The sequence below is a fragment of the Panthera tigris genome, chromosome E1, assembly GCF_018350195.1.
Source record: "Panthera tigris isolate Pti1 chromosome E1, P.tigris_Pti1_mat1.1, whole genome shotgun sequence".
Classification (NCBI taxonomy): Eukaryota; Metazoa; Chordata; class Mammalia; order Carnivora; family Felidae; genus Panthera; species Panthera tigris.
The window spans coordinates 15,954,189-15,970,330 of NC_056673.1; the positions used below are offsets into that span (position 1 = coordinate 15,954,189).

Consider the following 16,142-nt stretch of genomic DNA (forward strand, 5'->3'; position numbering starts at 1 on the left):
CCAGCCTTTAACAAATCTTTAGTGAAAAGGGAGCAGGAGGGCCACAGGTGTCTTGGCATCCACAGCATCAAATCCTCAGGGCAAAGTTGATGAGGAGTTAATGGGCGACCCCGCCTGCCAGGCTGGGTGGTACCTGGCGCCCTTCTCCCATGCCACCTAAGCTGCTGCCTGATCCTAGTCCCCTCCCTGGCTGACAGTGAGCCGCCTGCCCTGCAAAAAATAGGTTAATGCAGCTGGGGAAAGAAAGGGAGTGGGCAGAGGGCCTGGCCCCCCAGGCCCGCCTGTTCACCCACCAGCCTGGGTACAGTTAGGCAGGCTCAGCAGGGTGAATGAATGTCCCGCCATGCAGACCCTCGTGTCTGTGACACTGACATACTTTGTCACACAGCGGGAACTAAAGGACCAAATCCCTGGCCACACAGGGTACCCTAGTGCCAGAGCCACCCTGCGGTCGCACGGATAACAATCGCCTCAGCTGCTCAGCACCTGGCTGGCCTGCCACCCTTGCCCAGAGGGTACCGCCAGACGTGGAGATACAAAAGGCCCCCAGAGGCAAAGCTGCCTAAAGAATTCCTGAGGCGGATTCTTGATTTTGCCAGTCACACACGCACGGCGAAAGAACAGAAAGTCTGGGATTTGAGGGGTTGAAAAATTGCCTCCTACCTGCCAGGCACCTCCCCAAAGGGACAGGTAAACCAGAAAGGCTCTGTTTGGCTGGCACCAGGCCAGGAACCTGCTGGGGCAGTTTCTTGCCAACCTGGAGGTTTGGGAATGGACAATGAGCTTTGGGCTGGTGTCTGCTGGCCTCAGCAGGGGCCGGGGAGGGGGGTGCAGGGAAGGGACGGCTCCGGGCTGCCGGGCACAGAGAGCTGCCTCAGCACAGAGGGGCGACGGGAGCAGCTGAGGCCAGCAGGGCTCTGCTAGCCTGGTCCCTGGAGATGCTGAAGGTGACACAGGGGCCAACGCAGGACAGCTCAAGTTGCTGCCCTGTCCAGCACTTTCCAAGACTGATGTCACCTCTGGGAGGTCAAGTATGTCCCACTGGCAAGGGGTGAAACTAGACAAGGAGCCAACAGGCCCAAGATCCCTTCCTCTTGGCAGGTGCTGGCTGGAGGTAAAGACCTACACAGAGGGTCTCCCTTCCCCTCCTCCCTAAGCTGCAGGATGGCTTGGAAATCTCCATCAGCCACAGCCACAGCCTCCCTTGAAGGATGGGCATGGCCCTTGCCAGCGAGGACAGGCACCCTGTGACATCTTGCTTAGGCAGTGAATTCAGGGCACAGTTATCAAGTGCTTACTGTGTACTAGGTGCTGGGTCTGGTTCCTCCTCAGATGCCTGATGCCAGGGCCCAAAGCCAGCCCCTAGGCAGCCTGCCCAGCTGCAGGACAGTCGGCTTCTATCTCAGATTTTAATCCCCACCAAGGTCTGGGGCTACAGGCAGGACAGGCAGTCCGCCCTGGCACAGCTTGGTCTAGGCTGCCTGCTGGGTCAGGAAACCCCTGGCACGCTGACTGGGTTGCCTGATGCCCAGCTGGAACTGGGCCAGCAGTCATCTGGGTGGTCCCTGACAAGGCAGGCCCCTGAAGGCTGTAGCCCCCAGACTCAGCACCACCACCACCTCCACACCGTGCTCCCGTCCTCCCTGGTGGGGCATGATGCCCACAGCCCCGTACAAAGAAGTCTTACATGGCCAGTGGTGTTGAGTGCTTCTGCCAGTGCCCCTCAGCAATGTCCACGGGATTCCGGAAGGGGGTCCCACAGGGGGTGGGCACCCTGAGTAGGGGGAACTGAGACCCAGGAGCCCCTTGCTTAACCGTTCACATTCCTGCCTGTATAGACTCAGAAAGGAGCCAGGCTGTCCTCTCCCACAGGAGACAACAACCCCCCTTTTCCTGAGACAGGGACAGATGCAAAGAAAACAGCCAGGGTCAGGGGTGGGGGTGGCAACAGCATTAATCATCAAATTAAGGCCACTTACAACAGACCCACATGCCTACCCCAGCCTCTGTCCTAGGACTCGGTAATCAGGCAGGAGCTGTAGCGGATCTCCAAGGGGGGTTGGGGGGGGGGGAACAGAGCGGCCCCAGCAGTCCCCGGCCCTCCCACCCACGCAGGTCCCCCTTCCCCCCCCTCCTAGCACCTTTTGGCGGAGCAGCTTGCTGCGCACCCGGCCCCAGAGCCGGGCGCCCGTGTTGGGGGGCCGCTTGCTCCCTGGCTCCTCCAGCCGATCCAGGCAGCAGCGCTCCAGGGGCTCACAGACCGCCTTCAGGCTGCAGTCGGGCTGAGGCAGAATGTCGGTCATGCCGGCGGCAGCAGGACCCGGCCCGGACTACAACCGGGCCTGCGGTACCAGCTCCGGGGACACGGGAGAGGCAGAGGCGCGGGCAGCCTGGCCGCCGGGGCTCAGCTGCAGCGGCGAAGATAGAGGGAGCGTGCGGAGCGCTCAGCCCCCGGGCTGGCCTGGACTGTTACTCCAGCCGGACAGGGAAGCGCATGGTGTGCGGCTCCGCTTTCTCCTCCCCTCCCCGGAGACTGCCTCCCAGAGGAGCGCACCGGTGGCGGCGGGCCCTCTTCTCCGCCTGCTGGTCCGCGCCAGGCTCGCAGGGACGCCCCAGTGCGTGCGCCACGGACCTCCCGAGACCGCGCGGGGACCCGCCCCCACCGAAGGAAGTGACTCAAAGGAGGCGCTGGCGGCTGCCCCTCCAAAAAACCCAACCTCCGGGTTTTAACTCTTGGCAGCCTGGGGCTCCAGCTCACCGACCCTCAGCCCAAGTACTGAATAAAGTTTGACAAGCAGCTAAACACAATCCAGTCCATTCCCCTCTCCATCCGCGGCTAACCCCTTCACCACCAGGCTGCTCCCTGGGGGCCTGGGGGATGTGAGGGGGGCTTGGGAGGAAGCCAGAGGGGGGTCTGCAGGGGGCAGGAGCTGCGTTCTGGCCATGGACAACTGCCCTTGTCCCAGGCAAAGGTCCTGCACTGCCCTGGAGTTCTGCTTCCCCTACTCTCAACTCCTGCCCCCAGGCACCTCCCCGGATGCCAATTTGGTGACAGGACCAGACATGTGTGGACTGGCACTCACAAACCTCCTCTTCGGAATGTAAAGAATAATGAAGTTCTCCAGTGGGGCAGCCTCCTGGGCTCTAGGGGTCTGGAAGGAACTGGTCACCATGGGCCATTCTCCAAGGACATGAGCAAAAGCCAAGAATGACACTGGTTACAAATGCCCAGCAAGAGGTGCCCCTCACACAGCCACTTTTAACAGTGGCCGCATGCACTTCACCAGAAAAACCCCAAACAGTTTTGTGCTGCTGCGGGCAGAGCCACTTTGGCAAAGGGCAATCAGCCACTTTGTCTGGGCTGGGTGGCTCGGAAGACAGAGGAGAACGAACTTGTTCTTTACCCTCAAGTTGGTAAACATTCTAACCAGAGTGAGAAATGAATCACCAAGTTAGAGCCTGGTGTTGGGGTGGGGGGTGGGGGGAAGGCCCCCAGATGGTTAGGGTACACAAAACCCAGAGACATCACATTATGCAAAGCTGGGCTCACAGCAGGAAGGAAACCAACGTTTTCAGGATGCCAACCACGAGCCAGGTCTCATGCAAAGGGCTTTCAGATATCCAACTGCATTTAGGCCTTACAACTTTTGTGATGCCTGTGTTACTGTCTCCGTTTTCTGAGTTTTGAGGACTGGGGCTCAGGGAGGGAAAATTCTTGCCTGAGGTCACACAACTGTAGCTGGGGAGTGACAGGTCTCTTTCAAAGCTTCTGGTGCTCACAACCGCTGGGCCTCACTGAAGTGTGGCTGGTTCTTTTTTTTCCTTTTTAAAAAATTATTATTTATTTATTTATTTGAGAGAGAGAGAGAGAGAGAGAGAGTGAGCGAGTGCGTGCAAGCATGAGCAGGGGAGGGGCAGGGGGAGAGAAAGAGAGAGAATCCCAAGCAGGCTCCATGTTCAGCATGGAGCCCGACGCAGGGATTCACTGCAAAGAAAGCCAAGACCTGGTCATAATAAAAGCCACCCTTTACCGAGCGTTTACGGTGTGATGGGCACCATGCTAAGCCACATGGATTAACTCACTTCGTGATTCCTCAACCTTACGAAGTCAGTACCAGCACCCCCATTTTCCATTTGAGGAAATGAAGGAGACCGGAAGTTGAGCACCCTACCCAAGGCCATGCTGGGTCCAGCCAGAACAGGCCCGGCGGACAGCACCACTGTCGTATCCTGCATTGCAGGATCTGGTTCTGCACTCCCTCTGCCTGGCGGGTAGAAGTGGGGTCCTGGAGCTCTGCTGGGCTCTGGGTGTCCCTGCAGGGTGGCCGGGCCAGCTCCATCTGTTCTAGGGCTCCACACTCCACACCTGCTTCTACACAGCGCAGACAGGGCTAAGCTGCCAAGGCTGCACGGAGTCTCCTCACATCTGAGCCAAAGTTGCCCAAAGTCGCAGCAGCTAAACACGGCCGGCCCATGACACCTTGCCCGGTACTCCCTGAGGGGGAGAGAAAGAGACCCACAGAGGCAGGGACATATCTGTGTCCCCTGCCCAGCTGAGGCCTGAGGCCCCCTATCCTTCCTGACCCATCCCTAATCTGCCTCTCCCAGGGCACCAGATGCTCCCTCTGAAGAGAGTCTTCCTCCAGTCCCACAAGGGGCCAGGCAGGTTCCCCACCCTGGCTGTCACAAAACCCATTCCTCCAGGAAGGCATCGCTCACTGCTGCAGTCTTCACTTCTCCAACTCATTCATTTCATTCAAGAGGCGCTGACTGAGGGCCTGGCTATGTGTTTGACCCTGGGTGTGGGGCTGAGGAATCATCACAGACATGAATCGAAAGTCTGTGCTTGACAAGGCTGAGAGCCCAAGAGAAGAGCAAGACATGGGCTTAAATACCTTTAACAGGCAGCAGAAAAGCACTCCCTCACTTGACACATATCAAGTGTGTGCCTACCATGTGCCTGCCATACCCAGATGGCCAAAGCATCACCTTAGCTCTCATGAAACCCAGTCTTAGGCCTTAAGAAGAGCACAGATAAAGTGCAATGACAGTTGAAGGAAAGGAGAGCAAATTTCTAGTCAGAGGAACCGCAGAAGGCTTCTTGGAGGAGGAGGGGTTGGCATGAGCCTTGAGAGCTGTGGAAAAAGGCCATCCGCTTGGCTTTCCTCTGCAACCCTTCAGCTGACGTGCAACCGCTGGTTGTGTAACTGGCTGGGAAGGTGCCATTAACATCTCTGACCATGTCGGTACGCTTGGTACCGTCAGCTGGTTAACTTCAAAACTGGCCCCTTGCTGGCTTTCTAAGGTTCTCTTCCTTCTATCTGGGTCATATGCCACAGGGTACAGTTTACTCCCCCAAACTGCACCCTGTGGGACAAGGTGTGCCTCCCCCACCACTGGATGTGTGGGAGAAGGGAGGCAGTCTAGATCCTGTTCCCAAAGCCCTATGCTTGCCTGTCATAGGAACCCCAGGCTCAATACTTGTCTGGGTAAAGCAAACTCTGATTGGGTGAAAGCTGGCCAACTGGTCTCCATGGCGACATAAGCGCCTTAGCAGATGGGTAGCCGAGTTGGGAGGCTCTTCCCTTGAGATGTTCATCTTTCCCTTCCTCCCCGTGGGCTGGGGGCTCTCTCTGGGACAGCACAGATTTGCCTTCTCTTCCCTAAGCCTGACTCACTCCTTCCTGGAATCAATGGTCTAGGAGCAGGCTGCAGGGGGGTTTATGCAAGACAAATGTTCCCAGTCACTTCCTCAAAAGCGATCGTCTGAATTCCAGTCCCTCCAGCCCACCACAGACCCTTCCTCATCTTTGCTGGATGGGCTAGGCTTAGGCTGTCCTGATCACCCAGGAAAGGACTGCATCCCCTTCCCCCTTCTGTCCATCCCTTCCGTCCAGCCACACCTGGCAGAACCCGCCGCTGAGGACATGCAAGGGCCCCCTGTCTGGATAAACAGAGCCTGGGCGGGAAGGCCCACACGAACAGATGTCGCTGTCTTTGGAATTAAAAACATTCCTAGTAGACTGTCCTGTCTTCCCTCATCCCTTCTCTGCACCCCCCCCCCCTTCCAGGCTCTCTGCAGAAGGAACAAGAAGGGCCGCCCTTAGGGAGGTGCAGGGCCCTGGGTTCCACCTAAGGAGGGGTGTATATCTGGGGCGGTTGGGGCCAGGCACCCAGCACAAGCCTGCATGAGGCAAAATCGGGTTAAAGTGATCAGTAGCGGCATCACTGAAGAAAAAAAGGTCAACAGGGAATAGATGCAGCCTGAGATGTGTGGGCGGGAGAGGCAGGGACTGCCACCAGTGCTGCCTTGGTGACAGCTGGGGGTGGGGACGGCTTCCAGGCAAATCCTCCAGCCTGTGAATGCTAGGAAGAAGGTTCTTTCTCAGGACTTTGGGATGCTGCTGCCACTTCTCTGGAGTGACCCCCTTTTCCGCAGAAGACTTCCCTCTTCTCCCCCAGCCCAGACTAGAACCCTGATCCTCTATCCCTGGGATTGCACTGAGGATGGGGAGCAGAGCTGGGGAGCAAGGTGGTGGTGGACAGCATGATGGAGTCTGAAGCTGGAGGGCTGCAGAAAGGAAGCCCGCGGCAGTCCCCGCCCAAAGACAGGCACAGGAGTCCAGCCTGAGAGAACCAGCAGGGCCAGCAGCCGGAGCCCAGACAGACCGGGCCCCTCGTGCAGGGTGTGCAAACTGGCGGGGCAGGTGGTACATCCCAGAGCAGCTGTGAGAAAGCACGAGGACACTCCCCTTAAGATTCCTGGCTCTGTATCCCTGCATCCTTAATGTGTGTTCTCACCTCCTTCTGTACTTATCCTATAGAACTATACCAAATGGCACATCCCTGGCAACCCCTAGTGATTCTCATGGCATATTTGGTCATGGAAATGGCTGGAAAACCCACTGGAGCCTTTGGGAACATCTCGCTTATCTAAAACAAACCCCACCCAGGGACAGAGCGGGAAGAACACACCTACCGTGTCCTTCTATTTGTTCCCCATACAACTCATGGCCAGACCAGCACCCAGACCCCTTTGACTTCTTGCCTGCTCCTTCTCACCAGAAGGAGGTATGTGGCCAGGGTCTCCCAGCACAGTGTTGGGGGAGAGGCAGGCCCCCCCCCCCCGCCGCCCCAGGCCTCATGCTGAAGACACAACAGCCTCAAACAGGAAGGTTTGAAAGTAAGTCAGGATCCAGTGAGGCCCTATGCCTTTTTTTCTCCTGCTCTATGATTAACCAACTCTTTTCCACTCAACTCTCAGCTCCAAATGAACAGAAGAAAGCTCCTAGGAGCCAGGGAACCTGGGCAAGAGTCCTGCCTGGTCACTGGAGACTCAGGAGCCACTTTCTCTCTCTGAGCTCAGTTTCCACACCTGTTAAAACAGGGGCTTGGACCAGACAAATGGTCATCAATGAATTTCTTTTTTTTTTTTTTTTTTTTTTTGGCAGAGGACACTCTCTGCTTTTCTTTCCAAATGAAATCTTATACCAAAGTCTCCCTGCCCCCCCAGTCAGATAAAAACAGAAGAAAGAAGAGGCCCCTGGCTAAAGCCCAGGATGGATGGGGTGCTCCAGGTCCCTCCCAGCAACCCCTAAGCTCAGTAGGCAGAACCTGGAGCCCCTTAGCCTCCTTCCAGGGGATGGTTCTCATGAGAACTGCTGTTTCTCTTAACCACAGCCATTGGCCCCTGCTTGCCCTCAGGGCGGGGAGATGTGGAGGCTGGGGAGATGAGGGGCTTTTTAAGGAGACTTCCGGGTCAGAGTCCCGGCTCTGAACTCGTGTCTTATCTCTACTTTTCTCTCTGCTTTGGGAAAGCTGTGGGCCTCTGCTTTGCTGGTGTGGGTTCCCTTCGGAGGCCTTCCAAATGGATAACACTCACCGAGTCATTCAGGCTGGTGCTTTCTGGGTCACCTTGGTCCTGAAGCCAGTACAGCCCAGCTCTTGCCTCTAAGGGTATGAGCAGGCTAGGCTGTGCCCAGCCTCTCCTGTCCCAGCTCACGGGAAGTGGGCTGCGCCTGGGGGTCAGACCCTTGCGGAGTGCCACCACTGCTCACACCCTTCAATGCCGTGGCAAAGGCTGGGCTGCAGTGAGGGGCCACGGCTGGGTCTGCAGCACCCACAGTGAGGGAGGCTGGCAGACCCCATGTGAGGTGCCCCATGTGAGCATTCATATCCACCTCAGCCCTCACTCAGGGATGTCCCTGGCAATTCCTCTACTGAGTCCTTTTCTCAGAGATCTTTTCAAAAAAATCAAAAGCAAGACCACCCAGAGACCAGTTTTTTTGATTTCTAGGAAGATAAAGTTGCAGCCTCTGCCTGCAGGGAGCTCAGCGGTTACTGAAATGTACAGTCACCTCTGTAATCTCATTTAATATTCACACGGGTTCCAGAGGAAGCACTCAAGAGGTCACCTGAGGCCACCTTGCTATTAGGTGGTGGAGCTGGGATCAAACCCAGCTCTTCCGCCTGAGTCTGGGAGCCCCCAGAGCTGGGAAGACAGCACCCCTCTTGTGGTTTGTTGAGAAGCTGGATACTCTCAGGCCCTGAATGAGTCAGTTCCCAAGGTCCTCTCTGAATTAGCTTCTCTGCTTGCCACCCACCCGAGAGGTGGGCCTAGGGAGTGGGCACCAGGCCTGCCCTCAAGGTGGCATTCCCAAGAGGGGCAGGAGGGCAAGAGGGAGATTCCAGCCTCCAGCTGTTTCCTATTGAATGCTTCCCATCTCCAGAATCCACTGGGGCAGAGTCCGCCTCCCCACATCAGGAACACCTGGGAGGCGGAGGCGGCTGAGCAGGGGTGGAACGAGAGAGGTTGGAGAAGTGTGGGGAAGTCTCTGGGTAGCGGGGCACTGGCCCTCCCAAGGTATCCCGCCCCTGGATTTCCCCCATCCTGCTGCCTGCTCTCCAAGTGTAACTGAGGCATCTGGACCAGTCTTGAGAAGTGACAGCAGGTGGGAATGAACAGCTCTGAGACGGGCAGGGGATGGGGTGGGGCAGGACAATGGCTCCAGTCCCAAGACCTCTGGGAGGAGGCAGTGTCTGAAGCAGGGAGAGGAACAGTGCTGGCACCAAACCTCCCCTGTCCCCATGTGCCTCTGGGCTGGCCTGGTGGTGGTGGCAGCAGCAAAGAGAAGAGCCCTGCGTGGGCCAGCTCTGAGAACAGCAGGCAGCAGGGATACGAAACGCAAACTCTAGAGGCAGACGCTTCCCCTGCTTGTGCACATCAGGACTGAGGCTGGGTACAGGGGAGGACTCCACCTTCTGGGGGGAAAGGCCGAAACACCATTCCCAGCATGGCCACTGCAGCGTCCCAGGGGAGGGAACTGCCTAGCATTGTGGATGCCAGGCCAGGGGTTGAGGGCTGGGGTGGTGGAATGAAAGGGAAAAGCCAGCCCCAAGGCTTTCTCATAGCTGCCCCCACACCCTTAGGTAAAACCAGGCCATTCCCAGGATCCAGGGGCCCAGTAGTGGTCAGCACAGCCCGAAAGACGATTGGGAGAAGGTGTCAAGGACCCACATGAATGTCCCTCTGTGATCCCACCCAGGGAGGGACCCTGGCACCTCCTGGCACCAGCCATGAAGAACCAGAGTGGGCAAGAGCTAAAAATGTCTGGGTCAACCAGGCCTCTGCCCCAGAGCCCAGGCTCCCAGAGCAATAAAACTGACATGCCTGGCCCTCCAGCAGTCAAACAGGGACAACAGACCCCTCAAGGGCCAAAGACAGGGATGTGGGGTGGGGGAGAGCCCTTGACTCCTGCCCTAGCAGGCTCCTGACCCACGCTTACTCTGAATTTCCTCATGCTCTGCAGAGTAATTGAAACCAGAAACAACTCTGGGCCAACAATGGCCCCTTGTTCCCGGCTCCTCACTCACTTTGTGCTCTAGGCCTGACCGCACCATGCCAAGCTGAGAGCTGCACCAAGGGAAGAGCCCAGAGCTGCTCAGTCCAGGGTCCAGGCAGGGAAATCTTGGCTGCCGGGTGGTAGGGGGCCTAACCTTGACCTCCAGCCTACTCTGAGGTCAGTTCATCAAAGCCGGGTCTGACCTTCATCAGCATAACAAAATAGATATGGCCTCAGCCAACCTAAGGTCTATACAGAGGGGGCCACTTGCAGGTGACAGCCTTTGGGAGGGGGTGCTGCTTGACGAGCTATACCTGGAGTCCCTGTAGGAAGGTGGAGGACAGTGTATCTGGACCTGCCAGTTTGGGCAAAGGGCTGTCATTATTAGATGAGCACGGACTCTGTGCCAGCCCTGTGCCAAGGGCTTCATGGACTTCCACATTCAATTCTCATTAGGACCCATTTTACGGATGAGAAAACAGAAAATAAAGTTAACTTACTCTGTTCTCCCAACTAATGAAAGAAGAAAGCTGAACTCTGAACCCCAGATCTGTTGGGCCTCAAAGGCCCAACGACACTGACATATCAAAATTCTCCTCTTTTCTTTACTACATGCTGAGGTCCTGTTCACTCTTCGTATCCACAGCTCAGTGCCTGACAATTAGAGGGTGCTCAGTATGCAGAAAGGCATGAAGAAGCTAGTGAAAGCATGGCTCTTTCAGGGAGGCTCCTCTGAGCCTTACAACAAGCTGGTGATGAAGGCGGAGTGGGAACAGTTATCCCCATTTAACAGATGAAGAAACTGCAGCCCCCAGATAGCAGTCTTCTGACCCTCAGCGTCAGGGTCACTCCCTCCACACTCAGTACATATAAACCATGACCTAGGGAAGGGCAGAGGAGATCCGAGGAAATAAGGGTCAAGGAGACAGGGATGCCTAAATTGGGGGAAAGAAAGCCAAGAGGCAACTGTTTTAACCAGAAAAGGCTAATAGTGACCAGTTGGTCCTCCACTTGTGGGGCCCTGCTTTCTGGTAATAGCTGGAGACCAATGAGCAGTTGGCTGGGGGTGGGGAATCTTGGGTCTGGAGAGGAGGAGGCTATGAAATCTCCATCCTCAAAGACGAGGCTCTTTTTCTCACTTAAAAGGAAGAAAGTCTAGGGGCGCCTGGTTGGCTCAGTCGGTAGAGCATGCCACTCCTGATCTGAGGGTCGTGAATTCAAGCCTTACATTGGGTGTGGAACCTACTTAAAATAAAAATTTTTTTAAATTAAAAAAAAAAAAAAAGGAAGAAAGTCAAAAATAACCAAAATGTCCACTGGTGGATGAGTGGATAAACAAATTGTGGTCTATGCATTCAATGTTATTCAGCATTAAAGAAGGCCATTCTGGGAGGGGTACCCAGGTGATTCAGTCAGTCAAGTGTCCAACTTTGGCTCAAGTGTCCAACTTTGGTTTGTGGGTTCGAGCCCCATGTCGGGCTCTGCAGTGACAGTGTAGACCCTGCTTGGGATTCCCTCTGTCTCTGTCCTTCTCTGACCTGTGCTTTCTCTCTCTCTTTCTCTCAAAATAAATAAACTTTAAAAAGAAAAAAGAAAAGGAAATTCTGCGGGCCCCTGGGTGGCTCAGAGCCGCCCGCATCGGGCTCTGTGCTGACAGCTCAGAGCCTGGAGACTGCTTCGGATTCTGTGTCTCCCTCGCTCTCTGTCCCTCCCCGCTCATGCTCTCTCTCTCTCAAAAATGAATGAACATTAAAAAAGTTAGTTTAAGAAGGAAACTCTGGCACATGCTACCGCATGGATAAACCTCAAAGACATTATGATTCCACTTCCATGAGGTCCCTGGAATGGTCAAAATCACAGATAAAAAAAGTAGAATGTGGTGGTTGCCAGAGGGGTTACCTTTTTTGTTTTGTTTTGTTTTGTTTTTTAAAGTAAGTTCCATGCTCAACATGGAGTTTGAACTCATGACCCCAAAATCAAGAGTTGCATGCTCTACCAACTGAGCCAGCCGGGCATCCCCTGGAAAGTTACTGTTTAATGGGTATGGTAAGTTGGGATGATGAGAAAGTTCTGGAAAAAAAAAAAAAGTTCTGGAGATGGCTGGTGGCGATGGTTGCGCAACAATGTGAATGTATCTAATGCCTCCGGGTGACACTAAAAATTATTAAAATGATAAATTTTATGGTATGTATATTTTACCACAGTTGAACAAAAAAGAGGGTCTAGATATTGTCAGATGTGCCCATCAGGGCTTTGTGTCCTAGTACTGAAGGCAGGAGACTGGCCTTCGTGACCTCCTCCTGAGTGTCATTTATAATAGCTCTGAACCCTCACAAGCTTCCAAGAGGCCAGGTCAAGAATGTTATAGAAACTATCCCCTTTCCCCTTCTGACATGGGCTCTGCACTTTGGAAGGGAAGAGGACAGAGGCAAGGCATCCTATCAGGCCTGAACTTTGCAACTGGGGGTGAAGGGCACCAGGATAGCTGGAGCCTCCTTCCTGGCCTGGGACCTTGCCCCTTCCCACCCCAGGGTCTTCAGTACTCCCAGGTGAAGCCACCTCCTACCCTGGGGTGTGTGTGTGGGGGGGGGGCAGAGCCAAGGGTGGGGGCTGTCGCCACGCCACATCTGGCTGAGCTGAGGAATGGGGGTGGAGCAGGGGCATGGAGGGGCTCCTCTGGCTTAGGTAGCTTCTAGGTCTCAGACTCCTCTTTAGTCTGGAGTCAGTGGCAGGAACCGAGCTATGGGGTCCTCAGGGACAGCTCTCCCCTCAGGCCATGCCAGTCAACAAGGGCTGGGCCCTGGGAATATGCTAATCAGCCAGTGGGTAGGTCCCAGTTGGGGACAGCACATCTGGAGCCTGGAGTAGCATAGTTGGAAATAGACTGAGATAAACATATGGGAGTCCCCTGGGGCCAGGGAGCCAAGGCAGACAAAGGGGGGCCTCCTGGCTGAGAGGTTCCTCGGTCAGGCGGGGGTGGGTCCGCAAGGAGGAGGCAGGCAGTGGGGGTGGCCTGGACAGAGAATCTGGACATACTGGCCTCTTGGGTCTGGGGAACAAAGGGAGGGCTCCTGACCGTGGAAGAGGAGAAATGCACTAAGCTGGGGGTGGGGGAGGCTCCAGGAAATTTGTAGTGACAAAGGGCAGATCCCTGAGGGTCACAGACTGACACCCGCCCCATCTAAGAGCATTTTCTTTCAGTCATTTGCCCAGCAGCTGACCAAGCATGACCAACGGACTGGGTCCCTGAATTTGGAGCCCCTGCTCAACCACTGTGGCTCTGTCACTCACCCTTTCTGGTCTCAGTTTCCTTCTCGGCCCAAAACAGGATTGGATTAAATGCCCCCTACGAGTCCTCTGGCCTAAAACCCTTCTGATCTCTTCTTTCATTCATTCCTTCAATCTCCCTCTGACTTGTGTTACTCACAATCCCTCCTGCTCGGGGCAGGCAGGTTCTTTAATTTCCTGGGACACTCCCTGCACATCCCTGCCTCCCAGCATGGCCACAAAGGCCCTTTCCCCCGGAATGCCCACCCGCTCCTTTCTGCTGATCCAGAGCCTGCCCACCTTGCTAGAATAACACAGAACCTTAAAATGGCAATTCATGTGCTGGCCATTATGTAAAATGATTTTTATGAAGTATAAGATCTACTCTGGGTAATGTAATAAAAAAGGTAATTATAAAGACTACATACAGCCCCAGAAAAAAGGGAGGTAATGATATTACATGAAAATAGAAAAAATACAAAATACACACTGTGATTAAAGCTATATAAAAATTTCTATGCCTGCGGAAGGGAAAAGGCACAAAGTCGAATGGCTGTTTCAGAGGAGTGGGAGGAGGGACGGCTCGTGATTCTGTTTCAAGTCCCTTTACTATTACTGCAATTTTCCTTCTAATATAAACACTGCATTTGGAATTTTAAAAAATCCAGGGGTCTCAAATCCCCCTCACTCCACCTCCTCCTGGGAGCCTCCCCGATTCCGGCCCACGGTGGTCTTTCCTTCTTTGAATTCCTGCTGCACGCTTTTCCATCTTATTCCACAGGGAACAGCGGCAGGCAGGAGAACGTCTGCAGAGGACAGGGCTCCAGCCTGCCTCCAGTTCTGGTTCTGGTCCTGTCTCCCTCCCCAAGGGCAGCCTGGCGTTGGACAGGTCACCTACCCCTTTGGTGCCTCAGTCTTCTCATCTTTCCAACTGCGATCGCTTTCCTCTCCCACAGGGTACGTGAAGACCCCTGAGAAAACAGCTGCAAGTGCTGGGTGCTAGCTCTGGGGTGCTATCACCATCATTACTGGCATCTTGTTGTGCTCTCTTGTGGCTTGGCTCTCCGATCTTGAGGCCAGGCCCCTATGGATCTTGGAGCAGCCAGCCCATGGTGGGTACACTGCAGATAGATGGTAAGTCCCCCACCCCTGGCTCTTTTCTCTGCAGGCATGCTCATTCTGCTTCTTGCCAGGTGCACCAGGCGGTAAGCATCCCCTGCCAATGTAAAAGGACTCCAGACTAAAGAAGGACTAGGCTCACTTTATACCATAAAGTGGGGTGCTGGGGCAGAATATCACCCTGGCTCCTTCTCTGGGCCACTAGCCATGCCAGTGCCCTGTACCCAGCCTGGGAGATTCCTTGATGGAGGCCTGGGGGATAAGGACACAGCACAGAGAGGGCATGGTTGCCCTGCACACGGTCAGCAGAGGCGACGGGCCTCAGTGTCCTCACGGGGAGGATATAATTGTCATTTTCCTCGCAGAGCTGTTGCGAGGATCAGAGGAGATCATGTTTGGGAATGTGCCTCCAAGAGCCCAAGGGCTGGACACAGGTGTTGCTGATCAGTGCTGCCATTTGTCTGCCACTAAATGCTGTCCCGCACCCCCAGCCTGCTGCTCCAGATTCCCTGCCCCCACTGCCACAGCAGGCAAACTCAGAGAGAGACTCGTTTCTGAGCAAACACCTGGAGCTCAGGAAACGGAATCCCTCGCTGTTCTTTGGATGGGCTGAGTAGGAAGGGGCTTAGAAAGAAGGTGGCAGACAGGCATGGGCCTTCTTTCCCCTGCCTCTCCTTCAGGTCACCCGAACATTACCAAAGATGGCCCCTATGGCAAGGCCACCTTTAGCTCCTTCCTCAGTGCCCGCCAAAGGGGAGCAGAGCCATGTGCCAGAGGCTGGTGCCAATTCCTTTCCTTGGACACGTGGCATAAAGGGAGGTGGGAGCAAGATGTGGGAACAGGCTGTTCTGTGGCTCCGCGGGGCCTGGCCACATGGGACTGGCTCAGCGCAGGCTTTCCACCCAGCCTGGTGATCCACAGGGGCTCCGTGGGGCATCACGGGGGAGCAGGCTTTATGAGGCATGGCGCACACTGGGCAGGACACCCCCACCCCTCCCTGACCCACAGGCAGGAGGGCAAGGCAGCTCCATAGCTGAGGGCCAAGGGCTGCGCCCTGGGGAGGAGAGGGCTGGGAGACTCCGAAGTCCTCCAGAGAATGCTGGCTCTCAGCTGGCCGCGCATAGGCCCAGGTCAGCTGGCAGCAGGAAGGTTTGTATTTCTTTTAATATCAACTCCCAGGCATTTAACATTCCTCGAAGCTTAAACACAGAAACATTTTCCTTACCAGACTGTGCTTTCTTCTCTGCCAAACATAACCTGGCTTCCTCCCCTTCCCCCAAAGCCTCCATCTGCTCCTGTCTCCAAGACGTAATGATTTATGGTGTGTTTCCCCTGGGGCTTGTGAGGCTGACAGAAACGAGGAGGAGGAGGGAAGCAATGGAGCTGGAAGTCCAGGTGGGGACAGTGCCATGGGGCCCTGGAATCTGGATTCTGGGGAGGGGGGGTCAGGACCCACAATGCTCACTTGAGGGGGCTGCCCTGGATACCCTTTCTAACTCTCCCATGCCACAGCCACCAATGGCCCAGGAAGCGTAGCAGTCACTTTCTTGGCTGGGTATCTCCTGGGGCTGAGCGGGCCAGCCCCAAACCCCTTCCCCGCCTGTCCCTCCGGCCAGCCCAGGGATATGGAGACGGGGCCCCCACCCCTTATGCCTGCAGGAAGTGGGTTCTGAATTTACAGCCCTCTCTCTCATCTAAATTAATGAAGGACTGGCTTGTGGTTGCCTGGCAGCCCGGTTTCCCTGGTGACAGTGCTGAAGAGCAGGTCCCACAGCATCAGGAATGGACACGCACAGGAACACGGGCGACAGGAGGCGGATGGCCGGGCCCCCACCGAATAATGCCATTCCCCTGTTCTAACACTGAGGTGCAATAGGTAGGAGAAGGAAGAGGCCCATATGGGTCCCCAAAGGG

General features: G+C 55.4%; 1 protein-coding gene across 4 annotated transcripts in view; it reads right to left on the reverse strand.

Annotated features, from left to right (window-relative positions):
• Positions 1-16,142, reverse strand: part of ABR (ABR activator of RhoGEF and GTPase) — a 182,531-nt gene that overhangs the window by 20,895 nt on the left and 145,494 nt on the right. The window contains exon 1 of one of the 4 annotated variants that reach the window (XM_042967609.1): positions 2,142-3,849. The exons of the other annotated variants lie outside the window; for them this stretch is intronic. Coding sequence (XP_042823543.1) covers positions 2,142-2,303 — 162 coding nt within the window. The 5' untranslated portion in view covers positions 2,304-3,849. Of the gene's footprint in view, positions 1-2,141; positions 3,850-16,142 lie in introns of those variants that run through there. 4 annotated transcript variants of the gene reach the window in all.